This window comes from Callospermophilus lateralis, chromosome 3, assembly GCF_048772815.1.
Source record: "Callospermophilus lateralis isolate mCalLat2 chromosome 3, mCalLat2.hap1, whole genome shotgun sequence".
NCBI lineage: Eukaryota > Metazoa > Chordata > Mammalia > Rodentia > Sciuridae > Callospermophilus > Callospermophilus lateralis.
This window is the reverse complement of record NC_135307.1, coordinates 148368600-148395176: the sequence shown is the minus strand read 5'-3', so window position 1 is coordinate 148395176 and position 26577 is coordinate 148368600. Positions and strand designations below refer to the sequence as shown.

The window sequence follows — 26577 nt, the reverse complement described above, 5'->3', positions numbered from 1 at the left end:
TCTTTTGAATATATCCTGAGGAGTGGGATAGCTGGGTCATATGGTAGTTCATTCCTAGTTTTTTAAGGAATCTCCATAATGCTTTGGAAATAGCATAATGCTTTGCAAATAATTGCACTAATTTGCAATCCCACCAACAAGGTATGAGTGTACCCTTTTTTCTACATCCTCAAATCTCAGTGTACACTGATTTAATTTTTATTTTCCCTAATTGGCAGAGATATTGAACATTTTTCATATATTTGTTGAATATTTGTATTTTTATCTTTTCAGAAATGTCTACTTAGTTCCTTTACCCGCTTATTTGACTGGGTTATTTATTTTTTGAGTTCTTTATATATCCTCAATGAAAATGATCTGTTTAAAACGCTTTCTGTATTCTCATAGTTCAGTTTTGGTTGGTTATGTCTCTAGGAATTTATTAGTATCTTCAAGATTCTCTAGCTTATTGGAGTATAAATTTTTAAAATAGTTTCTGATGATCCTCTGGATCCCAGAAGTGTGTATGATGATATTTCATTTTACACTTCAGATTTTGATAAGTTGAGTTTTTTCCCACTTTCTTTGGTTAGTTTGGCTAAAGGTTTATCAATTTTGTTTATCCTTTCAAAAATCCAACTGTTTTGTTGATATTTTGTATTTCTTAAATCTCAGTTTTATTGATTTTGTCTCTGATTTAATTATTTTCTGTCTTCTACTGATTTTGGTGTTGGTTTGTTCTTTTTCAAGGCCCTTGAGATGTAGTGTTAGATTATCTACTTGGGTATCTTTTTTAATGTGTGAGCTTGGTGCTATCAGCTTTCTTTTTAGGACTGCTCTCATATTGTTCCTGAGCTTTTGATATGTTGTATCACTATTCTCATTTATTTCTAAGAATTTTTTAAATTTCTCTCCTAATTTTTTCTGGTATCCATTCATCATTCAAAATTGTATTATTTTAATCTCCAGGTGTTAGAGTGCTTTCTATTTTTTTATCTTATTTGATTTCTAATTTCATTCCATTGTGATCTGATAGAATCCCACATATTATCTATTTTGTATTTTCTAAAATTTGGTTTGTGACCTAAAATATGGTCTATTTTAGAAAATGTTCCATGTCCTGCTGAGAAGAAAGTAAATTCAATCATTAATGGATGAAGTATTCTATAGATGTTGGTTGGGTCCATATTATTATGTTTTTAGCTCTGTAGAATCTTCACTTAGTTTATGTTTAGATGATCTATCCACTAATGAGAGAGGTATGTTAAAGTCACTCAGTATTATTATACTGTGGTCTATTTGATTCTTAATATTGAATGTGTTTGATGTACATAGACGTTCTATTGTTTGGGACATAAATATTTATGATCATTATATTTTATTGATGTATGATTATCTTAAGCAGTATAAAGTGATCTTCTTTGTCTCTTCTGATCAATCTTGGCTTAAAGTCCACTTTATCTGATATGGGAATAGCTAGCTGTTTGTTTATGAATCCCATATAAATGGTATGTTTTTTTCCCCATCCTTTCACCTCCAGTCTGTGGATGTATTTTCTTATGAGGTGAGTCTTTTGCATGGTGTTGGGTCCTTTTTTTTTAACCCAGTTTGCCAGCCTGTTTCTTTTGATTGAAGAGTTTAGACTGTTTATATTACTGTTATTGAGACAAGATTTTTATTTCCTGCCATTTGGATTTATTTCTAATGTTTAAAAATTGGACTTGATTCTCCTTTAATTGATCATTATTCTAGTTTAACTCCTACCTATCCTTTTTTTTTTTTTAATTTTTCATTTCTTCTTCATGAAACATTTGGTATGTTTTGTAGTGCAGACTTTCTAGTTATGAAATTTTTTAGCTTCTGTTTATCATGAGAAATTTTTATTTCATATTCAATTCTAAAGCTTCATTATGCTGGGTATAGTATTATTGGTTGGTATCCATTTTATTTCAGAGCTTGATGTATATTATTCCAAGCCCTTCTGACTTTTAGTGTCTGGGCAGAGAAATCACTTGAAATCCAGATTGGTTTACCTCTATATGTGACCAGTTATTTTTCTCTTGGCAGCTTTTAAAATTCTATCCTTATACTTATATGTTAGATATTTTTACTGCAATGTGTCTTGGAGTGGTTCTTGTATATTTTGTATATTTGGAGTCCTATATGCCTCCTCTATTTGAATTTCCATTACATTCTTGAGGTTTGGAAATTTTTCTGATATTATTTAATTGAAAGATTATGCATCAATTTAGCTTGTATTTCACAGCTTTCATTTATCCCAATAAATCTTCAACTCAACCTTTTAATGTTATCCCATATTTCTTGAATATTCTGTTCATGGAACATCTTTTCTTTATGCTTGACTTTATTTTCAAGGTTATATACCATGTATGAAGTCCTGAAAATCTACTTTTAATGTGCTCCAATCTATTGGTGATGTTTTTCATTGAATTTTTAATGTGGTTTATTGATTCTTTCATTTTAAGGATTTCTGTTTTGTTCTCTTTCAGAATCTCTATCTCTTTATTGATGTGATCTTTCACTTGCTGTATTTTCTCTGATTTTACTCCTTACATCTTCTTCTAATTCATAAAACATTTTCACTATGAGCTTTCCAAATTCTTTCTCTGACATCTGCTCCACTGTGGTATCAATGAAGTCAATTATTGAAGCATTATGGGCTGTTTGGGATGGTTTGTTTCCTTCCTTTTTCATATTGTTTGTATGTCTACCCATCTATTGATTTAGTTCTCACTTTTTAAACAAAGAACTACTTTGTGAGCTACTTTCTCTTAAATCCCTCTCAATTCTGCTTTTCCTGTGCTGCCTTCATACTGTGTTTTGAGGAGTTAGGGATTCACTGCCTAACTCACTTCCATCGTTTTCCAGTCCACCGATCAAGAATGTAAATTACTTTAACCACCTTATGTGTTGTGTTTTGGGATTTATATTTTCACATTTGGGTTGGTTAATAAAAATGGTGTTGTCTAAAGACATTATTTCCTAAATCAGTGAATAAAAGGTGTGCCATGTAAGATCATTTCTCTTTGAGAGTCAAGGAGCAGGAAGTTTGGTGATGAAGTGTAGAGGCTGGATATGGTGGCACATACCTGTAATCCCAGTTACTTGGAAGTCTGAAGCAGTAGGATTGTAAGTTTAAGGCCAGCTTGGGTACATTAGCAAGGCCTGAAAAATAATTTAGAGAGGCCCTGTCTTGATAAAAATGAAATGACTGGGGATATAGCTCAGTGGCAAAGTGTCCCTGAGTTAAATCCCATGTTCTAAAGAAAAGAAATGAAGAGTAGGTACTGCAGTAGATCGAAACTCTGGGCATTCCCTTAACCATGTGTTCTCAGAGTCTCTTCTGTCACATGGCATTTCACTTTTAGGTATGGTTATAACTATATGATAATAGTTTATTGACCTACAGTCAGAATCAGTTAGTATTAAGGAGAATCTCGTGCCAAACTAGAAATTTTCTCCTGCTTGATGTGTGTAGAAACCTTCTGAACACAGTTGTATCTACCTTCCTGTGAGTCAACAAGTCTCACCCATAAATACTGCAATGACCAGGGAGAGAAATCAAAGGGCAGCCCATATAAGCATGAGGGAAACTCATGAGAAGGGGATTTTCATCACAGTGAGCCCTGGGGTCTTTAGCCTCAGTATTAAGGTCCTGGTCTAGAAAAATTCTAAGCCTCCAGTTTGCTCAAGATTAAACCTGTGAGCCCGGGTTCATCATCTGTAACTTAGATCCATCAATCTAATAGTCATGTTTTGGCCTCATTGTACAAGATGAAAATGTTTTGTAAATTGTGAAATATTTTGTAAATTATTCTGGAGAGAGAGGAGTTTTTCTGGATTGTAGGTATGAAAGACAAAATGGAGTATTAGTACTCACAGTAGGGAGAATTTCATTAATGAGGAGCATCCCAAAGAAAAGGCCTAAACGCGGGGTTTGATTATAGAGGCAGAAAATGGGCTCTGTGAGGGAGAGTGGAGGCTGGTCTCATCTCAGGCATGGAAGCCAGTTCTTAGAACACAGAAGGTAAGGAGGGAAGGCTGGCCCAGCATTGCCACTCTTGGGGAGCTCAGGGCTCAGAGAAACTTATTCCTCTCCATGTTTTAGATTGAATACCTTGGGAAGGAAATTTATATAAACCTGCTTTCTTAAAAGGATTGAACCTTTCCAAAAACTGAACTGAGAACCAGTGATGAAGAGAGCTACGTAAAGCTAGTAAAGCTTACTTATTTCTAAGATAATGTTCTTCCAGTTCCTTGCTTTCATTTATTACACACTGTCATCATTTTTGTGCCTTTCCTGGGCTCTGCTTGCCCCTCAGCTCTCTCCACCTTTTCCTTTGCTGCCCTGTGCACACAGCTGTTCACCCGTGCACACAGACACACAGTGGGAGTGTGGGAAAGGGACAAGGGACCAGGATGCCTACCGCCACATTTGACTAAACTGTCCAATGAGAGGACATTGGCTTTGGTGTCCTGATGACATGGCATTGCTTTGGGTGGACTCCTGAGTGAAGAACTTGGGCCCAGAGATACTGTTGCTTATCCCTACTACTTGACTAGATTCTGGATATGTCAAGATTTACTGACAAATAGATCTTTATTAGAAATAAAAGGTAGAGTTTTTATAGTATTACATCTTCTTTCTGTTTCATGTCATAGTGCTGTATTTTTTTTTTAATTTGGCTATTTCAAAAGTTGTTTCTCAGACACATACTACCAGGAATCCCTCCTGGGTACTAACATAACTGCTGTACTCTTCCCCTTCTACATGTTTGCCATAAGCCAATGGTAGTTCCTGTTTTTTCCATTCTGAGGCCACCTTGGACATTAGTGGTCAGGAGCTATTTGTGGAAAATCTGATTTTCCTTGGAGATACATATTTTCAGTTTTCATATTTTTTTTAAAAAAGTGATTTTTATATACTTTGCTAAGGAATTTGAGGCTTCTGTTTTACTTGATTTCAACAATTTAAAGAAGATGGGTTGTTTTTATCCATCCCTATATAGGACAAAATTTCAAATAACTAAAAAAAAACCTTTTAAGTACATTTGCTTAATGAATTTTTAATTATTTGAAATAAGAATATTTTTAAAGCTTCTTAAAAATGCACTGCCATTTCATAGGTTAACCATTTTTTGATGATTCTAAGCCATCATTGCAGTAAAGAATATGCCTAGTTGTGACACAGCCACAGTCTTCTAATTGCTGTACTTTTAAAAATATTTATTCTTTGCATTTTTAGTAATTTATTAAAAAACTTATTTTTGTTTTGTAGCAAATTTGGAAAGTATTGAAATATATAGAACAGAAAATAAAAATCATTTCCTACAATCCACAAACTCAGGTATTATTTCCTCCAGGGAACTGTTATGCATAAACTTGAGGTAGCCTGCATTAGTTAAGATGAGGGTCCTTTCTCCACACTGTTAAAGGTGAATGCTTAATTTGAGTTTTCTGGAGGCTGCCATCCAGAGGAGCCCTATGCCCTTCTCCACAGTGAGGGCCTGGATTTCACCCCATGGCCTTAGGTTGCCTCCATTTATTGTGTGAAAACCAGACCACCAGGCTTCATCATTCGAGTGGGGGGATTGGCTCATTCTAAGACTTTTTATGGTATCTTCTCTTATTAACATCCTTATTGTCTTCCTGGTTTGAAGGCTGGGAGCTTGATGAAGAGTCTGTTGCATTTGCTCACAGGGCAACAAGTATTGTTCTGGGGGTTTTGGATGCTCTAGTTCAGAACCTTTCACCTGCATAATGAAGAGGGCTCATCAAAAGAAAGGAGCCGAAATGAGAAAATCTTTAGCTGTGCATCCTTTCACACATGTTCAAATGTTTTATTTTGCAGGAATTTGCTATAAGCAAAAATATCCAATTGGGTGATGAAAAGGGTTTAAAATTCCCCTCAGTTTGGGACTGGTCTCTTCAGTTCACAGCAAAGGATCGGACGCTTTTCCACAACCCCTTCTACATTGGAAAGAGTACACCTTGCATACAGAATGGCTCAATGAAGTCTTTTAAGCGAACGAAGGTTGGTTGTTGGTTTTGTTTTGTTGTTGGTTCCAATAGGGCACCAACAACAAAAACCTCATGTTGGCTCACACATAACTAAAACACCTTTTTCAGAACACAGGTATTAAAAGTAGTCATTCCATTGATCTTTCTTCTAATTTTTATCTCCCCAAAGACAGTAGAATAAATCTGACCTCACATTCCTACATACATATACCAGAGTGAATCTCACCAACATGTACATCCATAAGACACGAATTTAAAAAAAAAAAAAAACTAAAATAGCAGAAAGATCAGTAGAATAGAGGGAAGGAAACAAGGGGTGGGAGGAAGGGATGGGAAGGGGAAGTGCCGGGGACTGAATTAGAACAAATTATATTGCATGTTTTTATAATTATGTCAAAATAAATTCTGTTGTCATGTGTAGCTAAAAAGAATCAATTAAAAAAGGGAAAAAGAAGTTGCTATTTAGAGGTACATTAATGAGAGCCATAGTCAAAGATGAGTACTTATTTCTAGAAAACTTGAAAGAATATAGCAAATATGATAAACTGCAGATCTCACTAAAAGAAAATAAACAATTCTTAAAAAAAAAAAAAACAAACAGTAAAGTCACTTCCCAAGTAACACTGTTAATGCAGGGTTTTGAGGGATCATTTCCTTTTTTACTAATTTAACCATATTTGACTTTTCTTCTTGGTGTGTGAGGCTCACAAAGCCTAATCAGCAACTGAGAGTAGGCAGATCATACTTTGTGCCTAGAACCCTGTTTTCTGAAACACATCTAGTCTGCCCATTCTTTCTAGAATTAGCCAAGCCTAGTTTTGTTGTTGTTGTTGTTGTTGTTGTTTTTTCCTAACTCAGAAGCCATAAATGTGCACTCAAGGATTACTCACTCACCTTCCTACCCCTATTCAGGTGTTAGAGCCTTAAGGAGAGTTAACCCCTAAAAACAGTGTTATTCCAGGGAAGGAGAATTGGAATAAGCATTAAGCATAAGGGAAGGAATGAAAATGTTCTCTGCGGCTGAAATTCCATCCATGTTCCATAAATACTGAGTTTATGTTTGCCATTGTACCTTTGGTCTTTCTTAAAAAGGGACGCTCCAGGAAAATAATGCCAAGATCTCTTTTCTCTGTAGAAAAGCTACAGCTCCACACTAAGAGGAATGCCATCTTCTATAAAGAATGGAATCATCAGTGACCAAGAATTACTGCCCAGGAGAAATTCATTAATATTAAAACTAAAGCCAGACCCACTTCAGCACACTGACAGCCAGAACAGTGATATGGAGCAGTATTTTAGAGAATGGTTTTCTAAACCAGCTGACCTGCACGGGGTTATACTGCCGCATCTCTCTGGAACACACATAAAACTGTGGAAACTGTGCTACTTCCGCTGGATCCCTGAGGCTCAGATCAACCTTGGGGGCTCCATCACCGCCTTTCACAAGCTCTCCCTTCTGGCTGATGAAGTTGATGTGCTCAGTAGGATGCTGCGGCAGCAGCGGAGCGGCCCCTTAGAAGCCTGCTATGCAGAGCTGGACCACAGCAGGATGTATTTCAGAGCCAGCGGCCCTCATGACACCTCCGGGACACCAGAGTTTCTCTCCTCTTCCTTTCCGTTTTCTCCTGTAGGAAATCTGTGCAGACGAAGTATTTCAGGAACGCCATTAAGCAAATTTTTAAGTGGGGCCAAAATATGGTTATCTACTGAGACACTTGCAAATGAAGACTAAAATGTAGTATTTTCTGAACATTTGAAGGGAAGCTCTATAAATTTTTCCCTCTGAATCAAAATTGTTAACCTAGGCATTTAAAACTGATAATTTTATATATATGAATAATAGATGAAATTTGCACTAATATTTTAAAAATATGTTGAATCACTCTCCCTTTACAGTGGCTTTAAGAGAAACGCAATTTTTGTTTTTTATGTTCTCTAGCATTAGAGTTCTGGCTTATTTTAGATGATGTGCAGACAACGTTCTCCATTCTTTTAACTATGATCAAACCAATCAGGTTTTCTCTACTATATTTATTTTTGTCTGCATCCATTCTTTGTACCCCCTACTAAAGCTTACTAGATACTTGGTTGGATTACCAACCTAAAGAAGTAGACATCAGAAAGTTAAGAAATTAGTATTTAGTATATTTCCAGGAATCTCTAGGAAAACCCCCAAAAGACTTCAGTAGGTATTCCTGTATTTTTTCTGGTCACTTTGTTTCTCAAATTGAGTTCAATTCATTCATTATTTTGAGACCAAATTTATTATTTTAGATCACCTTGTTTGGGTACTTAGATTACTGTGTTTTGAAATCATGAGCTTGCTTTTAACTCCACAGGACTAACTTTAAAACAGTGTGTACTGTAACTTCCAAGTATTCACTGTAGATAATAAAACAAGTGCCTTTGACATTAAGATATGAATAACACAGGAAATCTAATTTCACTTTTTAAAATTAGGAAGTTAAAATACTGAAAATAGGTTTTTCATACTAAGCTTCATAACAGTAGCCAGGAGTTCCCAAAGTCAAATTTCTGTCCTTTTGAAAATCACTGAGGACACAGCAGCCTGAGTTCTAATCCTGAGAAGTTTGTCAGGCCATCCAGCCTTAGCTCTGGCAGACTGGTTCCTAGACAGTAGAGTGCTGTCTGCATAGACTGCAAGGCCTGCTTGGAGGCATCCTTGGCTTCCCTGTCAGCATTCCCAGCCTGGTAAAGTGTTGCTGGCAGGCACACCATGGAAATAACTAGTGAAGTCAAAAGTCAGGGCACCTGCACAGAAGTGCTTCTCCTAAAGTTCTTAATGCTTACAAATAAAGAACAGGAGAAATAAAAGTGTACTTCTCTCGAAATACTGCTGTTCTAATACAAAGAACTCCCTCACATGCTTTCCTGACTTTTGACAGCAATATTAAGAGGAGACCAATAAATTTAAAAAGGTATATTCCTGATCTGAAATTCCCGTTTTCAAACTACAAGAACCTAGCCAAGGTCGAAGCTTAAGCTCCTTTAAAAAGATACGTGTATTCAAATCTGACTATGTTAAAGTTCCTTAAACTGCCATCTTAAGAATTTTGAAAAAAAAAAAATTATAGTAAAGTATCTAGTTAGCTTATTTCCTTTTCCCAAACAAGTTTTTTTCAGGATAGTTTTACCTATATGTGTACTAAACAGCTATTTCTACTTTTTTGCCTTTTAAAAATTGTTTGTTCTTAAAAGTGTCTTAGGAAATTTATCATTTTGTGGATAAATGCAATGTTTTTAAAGCCAACAAGAGCTATTTTCAGTATGTACAAATAACATTATTGTCACTAAAGATTTTATAATTCTTGATTAGAAACCAGCCCCAACCCCTTTAAGACACCATAGTATTTTCTGCTATTGAAATTTTAATAATAATTCCCCCTTCTTCACTAAGCTGCTTTTTTATTATTATAAATTGTTCTAAATTTATTTTTTGAATTGAACACCTATTTCTGTATAATTTTCTTTCCTCACACATTTATTTCAACTCTTTTAGATTTTTATGTGTGTGTGTGTGAATTTATAAGTTTAAAAAAGATTAGGTACTATTAATACTGTTTTAAAATAGAAAAATGCATATTTTTGTATGATAATCAAATGTAGTAAAATATGGGGTTTGTCTTATTTTTACTGAATAGTTGTTATTATCATGATTATTGTGTCACAATTCATTGTGCATAATATGAAAAACAACTATTAACAGCCTTAAGTCTGGGCCATTATAAAGCTGCTTGGAATCTCTATGAACAAAAATGACACTGTGGTGACAGAAATGGTAAGTATGGCTGCGTGCAATGTACCAAAGAGAGCTCAACACACCTAGTCCCCGTGGCCGTGTGGAGCCTGTGGTGATGGAATCCAGGCAAAGGCCAGATGGCATTGGACTTCCTAGTGTTGGACTTAAAGATGTACAGTGTCTCACTGTTGTTTTATGATGGGAACCAATTTTAAAACCAAAATTGTCTGACTAACTTTACTTAAGGAAAGGATATTAATTTGTACTAACATGGTGAAAACTGTTCAACACAACTTTCAACAAAATCTTCTTGCTGTGGCAGTAACCTCAAGTAGTTAAAACTTGACTTAGAAAACAAAAACCTTTGTGCCTAAAACTGATGACTTGAGTTAAAGTAGGACGAGTAGGCAAGATCTTGTTCAGCAGAATGAATGTGAAGGAAATTTTGATGCTGAATAAAATTTCCATGAAATTATTTGTCATAATTATTAACATGAAATCTGCCAGAGCACAGTGACTGAAGATGTGTAAATACCTCTCTTACCTATACATACTGCCTCATTCACACAGGGTTTTGCTTGCCCTCTAAAATGGAGTCATGATCAGTAACAATTTTTACATTTTAGAAATGGCTGTATTTAGGCCATGTGGGTAGTAATAGACCATGCCCTAACTGGTCCTTCCATTTAATAAACACAAAAACTGGGAGTTAAGTTTCTCCCAGAAGTTCCCAGTCTATGGGAGACCAAGGACTCTAGTCCACATCCTGGGCCTAGCATTTGTTTAAATCACCTTTCTACCATGTTTGAGACCCAACAATGGTGATGAGCAGCCTTGATTCAACATAGAGGATGAGGAGTAACAACTGCCTTGAAAAAGACTGCTCATGCTGTTGGCGATCTTGCCCTAACTGGTAATAGTAAGCATCTACAGATGCTATACTATAAGAAGTTAAGAAACTCAGGAGAACTGTGTAATTCCTGAGGCAATCTGAATCCGCACTGTTGTTTCTGCCCTTCTTGAGTAGTCACAAAACAAGAATATTTAACAGCTAAATGTGTAAAACAGTATAGAAAGACTTGAATTCAAGGATCTTCGTTTCCAAATTGTTTGTTACTTTTATAGAAGACCTAAGCTGAAAGCTATGAATCATGTTTTCATTTTGTTTTTGCTTTTATTTTTCTTAAGTCTAATTTATTGGCATAGATGTATCCAGCTCCTAAAATGTCCAACGGAGTTTTGACCATTTATAAAAAGACCATTACCCACTGTGTGGGATCAATTCATGTATTTCAAATAGACACCAAGTTCTCCGAGACACAGACACTATACAATGATCAATTAGTCATTCAGATTTATAACTGACGACAAAATCAAAATTAAATACAATATGATACTACTTTATGCTTTTAAAAATATTACTGTATGACTAAATATTCCCAATTTGATGGCTTTAGCTGAGGCCTTTGCTCTTAGCTCCAACTGCAACAACATGGCAGACTTCTACTTCAGCCCCCAACTTCTGCAATTCATCCAACCAGATCATTTGCTTTTGTGAAAGTCGATCACTGGGGCCTTTAACTTCTACAAGCTGGAAGATAAATTTTTAAAAATTAGTATTTTACTGAAACTTTTTAAAAATTAGTATTTTACTGAAACTGAACAATTACCCAGATGTTAGCTATAATCATTTCACTGACAATTATTTATAAATGGCTTACTCTATTACACTACTCTTTACATATACAAAGCAATACATATGCAAAAAAATTGAGAATTATTTCTGTTCTGTAGAAACTAGGCAGTTATTCATAAGGAATTTGCAAATTGATCCTTAGTATAAAACTATTGAAAATTTATTTTAAAGCAAATATTATTGTTACCCCCCTATTTAAAACCATCCAATTACTTGTTATATTTACAACTGAATCTAAATTTCTTATCCTAACCTACAAAACTAGGATCTGGGCCCTGCTAATCATTCCAAAGGCCTCCTTTCAGATTAACCTATGACCTTTCCAAGGGCCCTCACACTATTCCTCTATTAAAGGACATTTCTCCCTGTTTTTCATATGCCTGATTTCTTATTTTTCAAGCAGCTTAAACCCATCTTACAAGTCCACCATATCTCTAAGGAGATGGATGGAGCTTCATGTACTTATTTATTTCATGGCAATTTATCACAAGATAGATATTTTTATTACAGATCAGTTCCATAAAGGTAGGAACTCTGTCAGTTCTGTTCACTGCACACTACTGAACTAGGAGACAGAAATAAAAACAATCCCAGGGGAAGTATAGAAAAAACTTTTTAAAACAGTATTCTGTAGCCTAATGAACATTTAGAGTCCCCAAAGGAAAGAGAGGAGAAAAAAAAATTATTTTTACTGAGTAATGGCCAAAATTTTTCCAGATATGATGAAAACTAGAAGCACAAAACCTTAATGAATCCCAAGCACAGAAATATCAAGAATACTACTACTCTAAGAAATACAATGATTAAAAAGTATAATCATCAATAAAGGGATTATCTTTAGAAACAGCCAGGATTTTTAAAATGCTAGCTAGAAGAGAGTGAACCAGTATTTTAAAAATATTAAAAGAGGGGGGATCCAACATGGCGGCCGGCGAGGAAGCTGCACTTTCAATATCTCCACATTAACGGGATCAGAAACACCCATTAAAACAGCTACATTCTACCTACTGAGGATCTTCTAGCAAAATTCCGTTGAAAGGAGACCTGCCGAGAATTAGTAAGTTTATTAGACGTGACAGTTTGCCCCAGACAAGTGAAACTTGACTGGCAGCGCGGGCTCAGAGTCCAATCCCGCGGCCACCCGCCGCTTCTGCAAGCGGCAGGCGGCCCAGAGCAGCGCGGCAGAAGGGTCCCCGCCCGGCCAGCAGACAGCTCCCGCCATCCCGGCTACCCTGGCGGCCCTGCTCTCGCTCGGCGAACAGCCACCCCACCCGCCTGGTTCTTAGCCACGAGGCTGCAGCCGCCCGGCTTTACAAGCGCCCCCGGCGGCCCTGCTCGGAGAGAAGGGTCCCCGCCCGGCCGGCAGACAGCTCCCGCCATTCCACTCTTGTTCTGCAAACAGCCACCCCGCCCGCCTGGTTCTTAGCCACGAGGCTGCAGCCGCCCGGCTTTACAAGCGCCCCCGGCGACCCTGCTCGGCGAGAAGGGTCCCTGCCCGGCCGACAGACAGCTTCCGCCATCCCGGCTACCCTGGCGGTCCCGCTCTTGCCCTGCAAACAGCCACCCCGCCCGCCTGGGTCTTAGCCACGCGGCTGCAGCCACCCGGCTTTACAAGCGCCCCCGGCGGCCCTGCTCGGCGAGAAGGATCCCCGCCAGGCCGGCAGACAGCTCCAGCCATCCCGCTCTTGCTCTGCAAACAGCCACCCCGCCCACCTGGTTCTTAGCCACGAGGCTGCAGCCGCCCGGCTTTACAAGCGCCCCCGGCGGCCCTGCTCAGTGAGAAGGGTCCCTGCCCGGCCAACAGACAGTTTCCGCCATCCCGGCTACCCTGGCGGTCCCGCTCTTGCCCTGCAAACAGCCACCCCGCCCGCCTGGGTCTTAGCCACGCGGCTGCAGCCACCCGGCTTTACAAGCGCCCCCGGCGGCCCTGCTCGGCGAGAAGGGTCCCCGCCAGGCCGGCAGACAGCTCCAGCCATCCCGCTCTTGCTCTGCAAACAGCCACCCCGCCCACCTGGTTCTTAGCCACGAGGCTGCAGCCGCCCGGCTTTACAAGCGCCCCCGGCGGCCCTGCTCCTCGAGAAGGGTCCCTGCCCGGCCAACAGACAGTTTCCGCCATCCCGGCTACCCTGGCGGTCCCGCTCTTGCCCTGCAAACAGCCACCCCGCCCGCCTGGGTCTTAGCCACGAGGCTGCAGCCGCCCGGCTTTACAAGCGCCCCCAGCGGCCCTGCTCATCGAGAAGGGTCCCTGCCCGGCCGGCAGACAGCTCCCACCATCCCGGCACTCCTGGCGGCCCGCCCGCTCTGCGAAGGGTCACCCCGCCCGGCTCTTAGCCACGCGGACGCCATCTGCCTGGCTCTGTGGGCGCCCCCGGCGGCCCAGCGCAGCCAGAAGGGTCCCCGCCTGGCCCGACAGAAGGCCCGTGCCCTTCCGGCTCTGCTAACGGCCCTGCCCACCCGGGAAAGGGCTCCCCCCCTTGAGAGGATGGGAAGGAAATCTAACCAAGCCTCTATGAATTAGCGAACTGGGATCTAAAACAAGAGATTGTGTCAGACCAGAGACAAGCCAGTTCCACCTCTCCCTTCGGTCACTCCTGCAAGGAGCCAGGGGCCCGCCATAGCAGAGAGGGGAAGTCACCAAAGATCGGCCAAAGAGATTCCTTCCCAGCGGATTCTAAATTAGCAGGAGCGGCAAGGGAGCCGGCCGGAGCTGGCGGGAACCGCGGCAGCGGCACGGAACCGGCGGGAGCTGAGGCGGCGCTGACGCAGGAGCCAGCGGGAGCCGCGCGGCGCGGGTCTCCCAGCTACAGCTCCCACCAGTGCTGACAACTGAGGTCTCTTGCACCAGATACGGGGGCGTGGCTACCAGAAGGTAAGCAAATTTGCTGGTGGTTCTCAGCCCCAAGCTCTACAAACTTAGGGCCTGAGGGAGACAAACAAGGAGAGTGTGCCCAGGCACTAATGAAACAGCTGCTCCACGCGTGTGCAAGGTAGGCGGAACCGTGACCACCAACAAAACAGGCCCAGTGGCCCGCCAGATACATCGCCCCGGTCGGGGGAGGGGCAGAGCCGCCACCAGCGCCTTTTAGGTAGACAGATCTGCAACCGACAGACAGAACAGGCCTAGTGGCCAGCGGAGGGGCAAAGCTGCTGCTCACGCCTGCAAGGTAGGCGGACCTGTGACCACCGAAAGAACAGGCCCATCGAAAGTACAGGTACAGCGGCCTCCTGGCGTGGAAGGCACATTGCCTCAATTGGAGGAGGGGCAGAGCCACCGCCAAAGCCTGCGAGGGAGACTTTGCAGCTATACAAGAGCAATATAAATATATAGGGGGAAAAACCAACAACACAACAGTTTCACCAAGCAGAAAGAAACGCGATCAGTATGAAAAGACAAGGAAAGAAAGGACCACAAGCAATGCAGGTCAACTCAACTTTAGAAGAGGTAATATCTGCAGCAGATGGAATGTCAGATAAAGAATTCAGGATATACATGCTTCAGATGATCTGGAGTCTCAAGGAAGACATTAGACAGCAAAATCAGACAATGAAAGACCACTTCGACAATGAATTACATAAACAAATCCAAGAAGCAAAAGATCAATTATACAGGGAGATAGAGGTTATAAAAAACAAACAAACAGAAATCCTGGAAATGCAGGAAACAATAAACCAACTTAAAAACTCAATTGAGAATACTACCAGCAGAGTAGAACACTTAGAAGATAGAACATCAGACAATGAAGACAAAGTATTTCAACTGGAGAAGAACATAGACAGCTCAGCAAAGCTGTTAAGAAACCATGAGCAGAACATTCAAGAAATATGGGATAACATAAAGAGACCCAACTTAAGGGTCATGGGGATACAGGAAGGTATTGAGGTCCAAACCAAAGGAATGAGCAATCTATTCAACGAAATAATACGAGAAAACTTCCCAGACTTGAAGAATGAGACAGAATCCCAAATCCTAGAAGCCTACAGGACGCCGAATGTGCAAAATCATAAGAGATCCACACCTAGACACATTATAATGAAGATGCCCAACATACAGAATAAGGAGAGAATTTTAAAAGCTACAAGAGAAAGGAAGCAGATTACATTTAGGGGTAAACCAATCAGGATAACAGCTGATCTTTCAACACAGACTCTGAAAGCTAGAAGATCCTGGAATAACATATTTCAAACACTGAAAGAAAAGGGGTTCCAACCAAGAATTGTGTATCCTGCGAAATTAAGCTTCAGGATGGAAGATGAAATTAAAACCTTCCATGATAAACAAAAGTTAAAAGAATTTGCAGCTAGAAAACCATCTCTTCAAAACATCCTCGGCAAAATATTACAGGAAGAGGAAATGGAAAATATCAATGAAAACCAACAGCGGGAGGTAGTACAGTAAAGGTGGGGGGGAATAATCAAAGAGGAAAACAAACCATGTTTAGTAACATAAATAAACAAATATGGCTGGAAGAACAACCCATATCTCAATAATAACTCTAAATGTTAATGGCTTAAACTCACCAATTAAGAGACACAGGCTAGCAGAATGGATCACTAAACAAGACCCAACAATATGCTGCCTTCAGGAGACGCATTTGATAGGAAAAGACATACATAGACTGAAGGTGAAAGGTTGGGAAAAATCATATCACTCATATGGACTTCGGAAACAAGCAGGAGTGTCCATACTCATTTCAAATAAAATAGATTTCAAGCCAAAGTTAATCAAAAGGGATGAAGAGGGACACTACATACTTCTCAAGGGAACCATACACCAACAAGACATAACAATCATAAATATATATGCCCCAAACAATGGTGCAGCTATGTTCATCAAACAAACTCTTCTCAAGTTCAAGAGTCTAATAGACCACCATACAATAATCATGGGAGACTTCAACACACCTCTCTCACCACTGGACAGATCTTCCAAACAAAAGTTGAATAAGGAAACTATAGAGCTCAATAACACAATTAATAACCTAGACTTAATTGACATATATAGAATATACCACCCAACATCAAGCAGTTACACTTTTTTCTCAGCAGCACATGGATCCTTCTCAAAAATAGATCATATATTATGTCACAGGGCAACTCTTAGACAATATAAAGGAGTAGAGATAATACCATGCATATTATCTGATCATAATGGAATGAAATTGAAAATCAACGATAAAAGAAGTAAGGAAAAATCATGCATCACCTGGAGAATGAACAATAGGTTACTGAATGATCAATGGGTTATAGAAGACATCAAGGAGGAAATTAAAAAATTCTTAGAGATAAATGAAAACACAGACACAACATATCGGAATCTATGGGACACATTGAAAGCAGTTCTAAGAGGAAAATTTATTGCTTGGAGTTCATTCCTTAAAAAAAGAAAAAACCAACAAATAAATGATCTAATACTTCAACTCAAAATCCTAGAAAAAGAAGAGCAAAACAACAGCAAAAGAAGTAGAAGACAAGAAATAATTAAAATCAGAGCTGAAATTAATGAAATCGAAACGAAAGAAACAATTGAAAAAATTGACAAAACTAAAAGTTGGTTCTTTGAAAAAATAAATAAAATCGACAGACCCTTAGCCACGCTAACAAAGAGAAGAAGAGAGAGAACTCAAATTACCAGCATACGGGATGAAAAAGGCAATATCACAACAGACACTTCAGAAATACAGAAGATTATCAGAAATTATTTTGAATCCTTATACTCCAATAAAATAGAAGATAGTGAAGGCATCGATAAATTTCTTAAGTCATATGATTTGCCCAGATTGAGTCAGGAGGATATTGACAACCTAAACAGACCAATATCAATTGAGGAAATAGAAGATACCATCAAAAGACTACCAACTAAGAAAAGCCCAGGACCGGATGGGTATACAGCAGAGTTTTTCAAAACCTTTAAAGAGGAATTAACACCAATAGTTTTCAAGCTATTTCAGGAAATAGAAAAAGAGGGAGAACTTCCAAATTCATTCTATGAGGCCAACATCACCCTGATTCCTAAACCAGACAAAGACACTTCAAAGAAAGAAAACTACAGACCAATATCTCTAATGAACCTAGATGCAAAAATCCTCAATAAACTTCTGGCGAACCGGATACAAAAACATATCAAAAAAATTGTGCACCATGATCAGGTAGGATTTATCCCTGGGATGCAAGGTTGGTTCAATATACGGAAATCAATAAATGTTATTCACCACATCAACAGGCTTAAAAATAAGAACCATATGGTCATCTCGATAGATGCGGAAAAAGCATTCGACAAAGTACAGCATCCCTTTATGTTCAAAACTCTAGAAAAACTAGGGATAACAGGAACATACCTCAACATTGTAAAAGCAATCTATGCTAAGCCTCAGGCTAGCATCATTCTGAATGGAGAAAAACTGAAGGCATTCCCTCTAAAATCTGGAACAAGACAGGGATGCCCTCTCTCACCACTTCTGTTCAACATAGTTCTCGAATCACTGGCCAGAGCAATTAGACAGACGAAAGAAATTAAAGGCATAAAAATAGGAAAAGAAGAACTCAAATTATCACTATTTGCAGATGACATGATTCTATACCTAGCAGACCCAAAATGGTCTACAAAGAAACTATTAGAGCTAATAAATGAATTCAGCAAAGTGGCAGGCTATAAAATCAACACGCATAAATCAAAGGCATTCCTGTATATCAGCAACAAATCCTCTGAAATGGAAATGAGGACAACCACCCCATTCACAATATCCTCAAAGAAAATAAAATACTTGGGAATCAACCTAACAAAAGAGGTGAAAGACTTATACAATGAAAACTACAGAACCCTAAAGAGAGAAATAGAAGAAGATCTTAGAAGATGGAAAAATATACCCTGTTCATGGATAGGTAGAAGTAACATCATCAAAATGGCGATATTACCAAAAGTTCTCTATAGGTTTAATGCAATGCCAATCAAAATCCCAACGGCATTTCTTGTAGAAATAGAGAAAGCAATCATGAAATTCATATGGAAAAATAAAAGACCCAGAATAGCAAAAACAATGCTAAGCAGGAAATGTGAATCAGGCGGTATAGCTATACCAGACTTCAAACTATACTACAGAGCAATAGTAACAAAAACAGCATGGTACTGGTACCAAAACAGGCAGGTGGACCAATGGTACAGAATAGAGGACACAGAAACCAATCCACAAAACTACAACTATCTTATATTTGATAAAGGGGCTAAAAGCATGAAATGGAAGAAGGATAGCATCTTCAACAAATGGTGTTGGGAAAACTGGAAATCCATATGCAACAAAATGAAACTGAATCCCTTTCTCTCGCCATGCACAAAAGTTAACTCAAAGTGGATCAAGGAACTTGATATCAAATCAGAGACATGGCGTCTGATAGAAGAAAAAGTTGGCTATGATCTACATACTGTGGGGTTGGGCTCCAAATTCCTCAATAGGACACCCATAGCACAACAGTTAATAACTAGAATCAACAAATGGGACTTACTCAAACTAAAAAGTTTTTTCTCAGCAAAAGAAACAATAAGAGAGGTAAATAGGGAGCCTACGTCCTGGGAACAAATCTTTACTCCTCACACTTCAGACAGAGCCCTAATATCCAGAATATACAAAGAACTAAAAAAATTAGACAATGAGATAACGAATAACCCAATCAACAAATGGGCCAAGGACCTGAACAGAAATTTCTCAGAGGAGGACATACAATCAATCAACAAGTATATGAAAAAATGCTCACCATCTCTAGCAGTCAGAGAAATGCAAATCAAAACCACCCTAAGATACCATCTCACTCCAGTAAGATTGGCAGCCATTAGGAAGTCAAACAGCAACAAGTGCTGGCGAGGATGTGGGGAAAAGGGTACTCTTGTACATTGCTGGTGGGACTGCAAATTGGTGCGGCCAATTTGGAAAGCAGTATGGAGATTTCTTGGAAAGCTCGGAATGGAACCACCATTTGATCCAGCTATTCCACTACTCGGTCTATTCCCTAAAGACCTAAAAAGAGCACACTATAGGGACACTGCTACATCCATGTTCATAGCAGCACAATTCACAATAGCAAGACTGTGGAACCAACCTAGATGCCCTTCAATAGACGAATGGATAAAAAAAATGTGGCATTTATACACAATGGAGTATTACTCTTCATTAAGAAATGACAAAATCATAGAATTTGGAGGGAAATGGATGGCATTAGAGCAGATTATGCTAAGTGAAGCTAGCCAATCCCTTAAAAACAAATGCCAAATGTCTTCTTTGATATAAGGAGAGTAACTAAGAACAGAGTAGGGAAGAAGAGCATGAGGAGAAGATTAACATTAAACAGGGATGAGAGGTGGGAGGGAAAGGGAGAGAGAAGGGAAATTGCATGTAAATGGAAGGAGACCCTCAGGGGTATACAAAATTACATACAAGAGGAAGTGAGGGGAAAGGAGGGAAAATATAAGGGGGAGAAATGAATTACAGTAGAGGGGGTAGAGAGAGAAGAGGGGAGGGGAGGGGGGAGGGGGGATAGTAGAGGATAGGAAAGGCAGCAGAATACAACAGACTCCAGAATGGCAATATGTAAATCAATGGTTGTGCAACTGAAGTGATTCTGCAATCTGTATATGGGGTAAAAATGGGAGTTCATATCCCACTTGAATCAAAGTGTGAAATATGATATATCAAGAACTATGTAATGTTTTGAACAACCTACAATAAAAATTAATTAAAAAAAAATAAATAAAAATAAAAAAATAAAATAAAATAAAATCATGCACCTTGAAAAAAAAATATTAAAAGAATTGTCAACATAGAATTCTGTGCACAGAGAAAATAATCTTCCAAAAATAATGGCTAAATAAAGACTTTTCAGAATTCCTACAAGACCTAAAAAATATGATTGGAAGACCTCTGCTTCAAGAAAATGTTAAAGGAAATTTTTCAACTAGGAAAATGATACCAAAGGGAAATGTGGATCTGTACAAAGGAATAACAAGCATTAGAACTGGTCTACGTGTGTAAATAGACCCATTAAGTATTTAACTCAGCTGCAGAAAGCAAAAATAATGTGTTACAGAATTTATTAAGTGTAGAAGTGAAATGCATGAGAACACAAATGCTAGGAGGGAGATAGATATAAGAATAATCTGTCGCACAGTTATTCATACCATACATGAAATGGTGTAGTATCACTTGAAGGTAGACAGTAACTTTTAAGATTAGTATGACCATGTAAAAAACACAACAGAGTTGTATCCTATAAGTTAAGATAAAAAATGCAATCTTTAAAAGAAAAAGAAGAAAGGGGAGAACAAAAGAGACCTGAGACAAAGAGAAAACAAATATTAAGATTCAAAACCAAGCATTTCAGTAATTACATTAAATTTAAATATTCCAGACATCACGATTAAAAGGCAAAAGTTAGGCTGGATTAAAAAGACTAAAAGGCAAGATGCAATTATACGCTGCCTATAAGAAACTCTTAGAAATATAAAGATAAAACAGATTAAAAGTGAAAGAATGGAAGCCAAACATAGTGGTGTACACCTATAATCCCAGCAGATATTTTGGAGGCAGGAGGATCCTGAGTTCAAAGCCAGCCTCAGCAAAAGCAAGGCACTAAGCAATTCAGTGCTGGGGATGTGATTTGGTGGTCAAGTGCCCCTGAGTTCAACCCGCAATACCGCCTCCCAAACAGTACAAGTGTGGAAAAAGATGTATCATATTAACACTAATCAAAAGAATGCTGAGAAATTTGATTTCTAAATTAAAAAAAAATTATCAGGAATAAAGGAAGGACATTTCAAAATGATAAAAGGGTTGATTTGTCAAAAGGACCTGACAATCCTAAATTTATGCATCTAATCCTAATTTCAAAATGCATGAAGCAAATATTGATAGAGATGCAAGAAGAAACATACAAATTCACAGTTATAATCAGAGATGTTAATGTTCTTCTCTCAAAAGTTTATAGAGCAAGTTAATAAGGAACAGTAAGGACACAGAAAACTCAAACAACAGTATAAATCAACCTTAGATAACTGATTGACATTTTAAAATACTGTTCCTCTTTCCCAACAAGTTAAACACATATTTAAGTTTGCAAACAGAAGAGTCACCAAAGCAAACTGTGTAAGTAAGACTATATAAAATGTCTAAGTCTCAATTTGCTAGGATCCTAGTCATATAAAACATACCCTCTGATTTTAGTAGGAGGAAAGCACAAATCAACAGCTGAAAGATAACTAGATAAAATGACTCACTTGTAATCAAGTTGTGGTTCAAAAAAGAAATCAAAAGGGAAAGCAGAAAGTTGTGGGTTTTTCTTTTTTCTGTTTTTTTGGATGCTAGGGAATCAAACTCAGGACCCTGCATACAAGCACTCTACTACTGAGCTACATCCCCAGTTCCAAAAAAGTATTTTGAACTGAATGAAAATGAAAACAACATATCAGATTTGTGAGATTCAGGTAAAGCAGTGCTTATAAAGAAATGTATAGTGCTAAACACCTTTATTAGAAACTTTTTTAAAAATTGTTCTTTTTAGATATATATAACAGTAGAGTGTATTTTGACATATTATACATACATGGAGTTTCACTGGTTGTGTATTTATATATAAACACAGGAAAGTTATGTCTGATTCGTTCTACTGTCTTTCCTGTTCCTTTCCCCTCTCCCTTCCCTTCATTCCCCTTTGTCTAATCCAATGAACTTCTATTAGAAAAAGAAACTTTCTTTTTCTTTTTTTGCAAATGACAAAGCAAATTTACTTCCCAAACACACTGTGTTTTCCTATGAATAATCCAATATAATCGACAAAGAAATAATCAGTAACTTTATTGAGCACAATAAGTAAGTTTAGGAAAACGACCAAACATAATATTAAGGTGTAACCATGCACCAGTACTACGTAATTAGAAGATGATATTTGAAACTGGACTTATAAAAGGAAACTTTCAAAGTAATGATTACAACTCCCTCTCTAAGAAACCATAAATAACAATTAAATCCAAAGTAATCAGAAGAATGGAACTTATAAAGAGAAGTGCAGAAATCAATGAAACAAAGACAATAGAGAAAAATCAATGATAACAAAAGCTGGTTCTTTGAGAAAAATCAATAAAATTGATAAATCTCCCACCAGATAGGTCACAAAAAGAAAAGATACAGACCGCTAATATCGGAATAAAAGCATGATAGAAATAATGATTCTACAGATATTTAAATAACAAGGAGAAACAGGAACAATTTTATGCCAAAAAAATTCAACAACTTACATGAAATGGACAACTTCTCAAAAGACACAAACTCCCAAAGTTCAATCAATATAACATGAATAGCTCTATGTTGATTAAAAAAGAAATGTAGAGTTTTGAAGTTGCCCAAAAAGAAAACTCCAGGCCTGTTAGGCTTCCCTGTTTAATTCCACCAAAGATTTTATGGACTAATAATAATTGTACACAAACTATTGCTGAAGACCAAAAATGTTATTTTCCATCCCATTCTATAAAGGCCAGTAATATATTGCCCTGAAACCAAAACTCAACAAAGATATTATAAGAAAACTACAGATCAATATCTTTCATGAACATATATGCAAAAATTGTAATATTTTACAAAATCAAATCCACACTTTATCACAATTATTATGTATTATGTGAGGCTTATCTAAGAAATGCAAGTTAGGTTGTAAGATTGAAAAATCAAGTGGTAGAGCATTTACCCAGCATACAGGAGGCCCTGGGTTTGATCCCCAGCATTGCAAAAACAAAACAAATAAATAAAGATTTCAAACCAAGCTCTTCTGGGAAATGAGGCACAGTGAAATCACCTGGAAGATGAACCATCATGGCCCAGAGGAACTGCAGAATCTTCAGAAAGACTTTAGGATATAGAATAAATTCATCTGCATTCTGGGTACCAGAAGAGAGAAACTTGCTGAAATGATCTTAAAAACAATCCTAGAACTGAGCCAGTTTTCCAAAGTGTTTCCAGTTTTCTCACTGGCTGGAGAAAGCTGACTTTTGATGAGGGAGCCCATGATACTGTGCATGAAGCAGTGGTAGACATTGTAAAGTTGGATGCTTTCAAAGTCTTGATGTTGGATACTGTTGTCTGGGTACCAGAAAAGTACCCAGGATGGAAAAATTTGTTTATTTTGACTAAGATTATGTGCTAAAGTCTGCCAAATTATCCAGAGTAGAAGGGTCCAAACATTTCAACCTGCTTTTATCCAAAGGTACAGATAAGTTGAGCAATTTTTAATATCTACAAGTTAAGGGAGAAGTGGAAGCCAGGGCTAAAGAAATATTTAATTTTATTGTTACTCAGTATTTAGGCCTGGAGTTAAAAAACAGGCAAGAATCTCACTGAGGTGAATGGTTGATCAGGAAGTTCTTGAGACTCTTGGGCCTCTGGCTGCTCTTGGCCTGTGGTGACTTGTGGCTAGAGTGATGTTGAACAGCTATTGAGATCAAGCAATGAGTAGATGGAATTCTGAATAAAAGGGCCAGCCAAGACTTGAGGAAGCCAACAGTTCCCTTAAGCCATAGCCATAATGAAGAAATGCTTCTTACTGTGAAGCTCAATACCCATCACCAATTTCTGGGTCTAAAATGTTTTTACTTTTGTCACTTCAGTATCCTCAGCCACCCATATCCAATCAAGAAAGGATTGTGTTCTATATCACTGGTTCAAGCCTGATTGTACACACCCTCACTCACACCCTTTGAATCATAATTTGGGGGATGTGGACACAGGAATCTGTAGTTTTCTGTTGCTTTTTTTTTTTTTTTTTGTACCAGAGACTGAACTCAGGGGCACTGGACCACTGAGACACATCCCAGCCCTATTTTATATTTTGTTTAGAGACAGGGTCTCACTGAGTTGCTTAGCACCTGCTGTTGCTGAGGCTGGCTTTGAACTCAGGATCCTCCTGCCTCAGCCTCCAGAGCCACTGAGATTACAGGCATGTGACACCGTGCCTAGCAGGAATCTGTAGTTTTCTTTGAACTTCCTTGGGTGGTTCTGATAACCACTGTTTGGAAGGCCTTATGTACTATCCCAATGAGCTCTGCTGTACAGTTTACAACAGTCCTGTCTTTGACTTATACAAGTACTAATTAACTATACATAACTGCTTACCTGACTACTGTGTGTGCCTTTGTAACTTCTTTAGAATATGTAATAAAATATTTAAAGATTTAAAAACCAATGTAAAATATGTTATTAACATAGTAAAGAGAAAATCGTATAATAATGTCAAATTTTTAAATATTTTTCATTGCAGATGGACACAATGCCTTTGTCTTATTTATTTACTTTAATGTAGTGCTACGGATCAAACTGAGTGCCTCTCATGAGTGAGGCAAGCACTCCACCACTGAGCCACAACCCCAGCCCTAATTTTTTAAAAACATTTGACAAAATCCAACTAACTCCTGATAAAAACTCTTAGAAAACTTAGATATAAGGGGAAATCTCTTAATCTGATAAAAGGTACTTACAAAATATCTGCATCTGACACAATACTTAATAATGAAAGACTAAGAGCTTTCCCTTAAGATCAGAAACAAGGGATTCCAGTCTTCCCACTTACAGTCTATATAGGAGGTTCTGCCAGTGCAATCAGTCAGGAAAGAGGAAAGAAAATATCAATACTGGAAAGGAAGAAATTAAGACTCTCTTTCTTAGCAGACAATCTGAATGCTAATGTAGAAAATCCAATGAAATACACCAAAAAATTTTCAGAATACAAATCAATGTGCAAGAATCAACTATATTTCTATAAAGTAGGAGCAAGCAACTGGAAGTTGAATAAATAACATCAAAATATAAAATACTTAATAAGGATCAATTTATATTTTAATTTCTCTTAGAAATATTTTTAGTTTTCAGTGTTTAGGTTTTGTATATCTCTTAACAGGTTGATCCTTATTAAATATTTTATATTCTTGATGCTGCTTATTCAACTTCCAGTTTGCTTGCTGCTACTATATAGAAATATAATTGATTCTTGCATATTGATTTGTATTCTGAAAACTTGATATGTCCTTTTATTAGTTTAAGGACCTTTTTGATATCTGACACCAAAAATATGATCCATTAAAGAAAGGTAAGCTGAACTTTGTCAAGATTTAATACTTCTACTCTTCTAAGACACTATTATGAAAATGAAAAGAGAAGCCATAGACCTAGATGAAATATAACTGAGACTTGTATCCAGGAAATATATATATCATATAATATATATAATATACACACAAGTTTATTTTTAATCTCGAAACTCAATAAGAAGCAACCAACCAACCAGTGCAGCATAGCAGGGCAGGGTTCAGGGTAGGCAAGTAAAGTACCCCATGAACAACAACTGAGGAGGTGCTCACTCTCAGGGAGCATAACAAAGCTCTTTGTGTCTACACCCTATGGGACCCACTCCCTCTGAGTGTGTGCCGGACCTGGTGACTTATTCTGAGAACAGAAACAGCAAGAGTGATGAATTGCCACTTCCATGATGAAGGTGCAGGAGACCTGGCCTTCCACCAGGCTCAATGGCTCCTCTCACTCACCTGCTCAGATGAAACAAGCTACTTTGTGGTGCACAACCTGAGGGAGGACACCCCCTGCCCAAACCCCTGCCCTCGGCCTAGGAGCTCTTGAGGAATTCAGTTTTGGAAGCAGCCACACAAGTAGTGTCTAAAGTGAGGCCTCTGATTCAGCTGCAAACAAAATTACAAACATAACTTTCCATTCTGGTTCCACTGACCTTAAAGTGGTGATTCTGGGAGTTCCACACCACCAAGTCAGGGAGGCCCCCTCGGCAGTGTCGGAAGTCAGCAGCTAGTCGCCTGCACACACCACTGAGGATGGGACCCCCCAAGCAGGAGACAAGATCCTGAACACAAAACACATGAATAGTTAGCCACTTTCTTGGGCGGAGATCCTCAAATAGGCTTCAGCAACTAAGAGACAAAGAACAACTCCAGAGTAGTTCAACAGAAATGGATTCCAGGTACACCAGAGGTTGTTTTGCTGCTTATGGAGGGACCAGAGCCACTGTCAAAAATCCCCACTAATGAACTCTGGGGAACCAGTTCTCTTCA

General features: G+C 38.4%; 2 protein-coding genes across 3 annotated transcripts in view; one reads left to right on the top strand and one right to left on the bottom strand.

The window, feature by feature from the left end:
• The window catches only part of Mtmr10 (myotubularin related protein 10), a 51954-nt gene extending 41698 nt beyond the window's left edge, over positions 1 to 10256 (top strand). For both annotated transcript variants that reach the window (XM_076851434.2, XM_076851435.2), the window contains 2 exons: positions 5852 to 6034; positions 7157 to 10256. In XM_076851434.2, the coding sequence (XP_076707549.2) occupies positions 5852 to 6034; positions 7157 to 7753 (780 nt within the window). In that variant the 3' untranslated portion in view covers positions 7754 to 10256. The remainder of the gene's footprint in view (positions 1 to 5851; positions 6035 to 7156) is intronic.
• A 636-nt stretch (positions 10257 to 10892) lies between these two features.
• Positions 10893 to 26577, bottom strand: part of Fan1 (FANCD2 and FANCI associated nuclease 1) — a 41505-nt gene continuing 25820 nt past the window's right edge. The window contains exons 13-14 of the mRNA XM_076851433.2: positions 26241 to 26369; positions 10893 to 11372 (exon numbers count right to left, since the gene is read on the bottom strand). Of these exons, the coding sequence (XP_076707548.2) occupies positions 11235 to 11372; positions 26241 to 26369 (267 nt within the window). The 3' untranslated portion in view covers positions 10893 to 11234. The remainder of the gene's footprint in view (positions 11373 to 26240; positions 26370 to 26577) is intronic.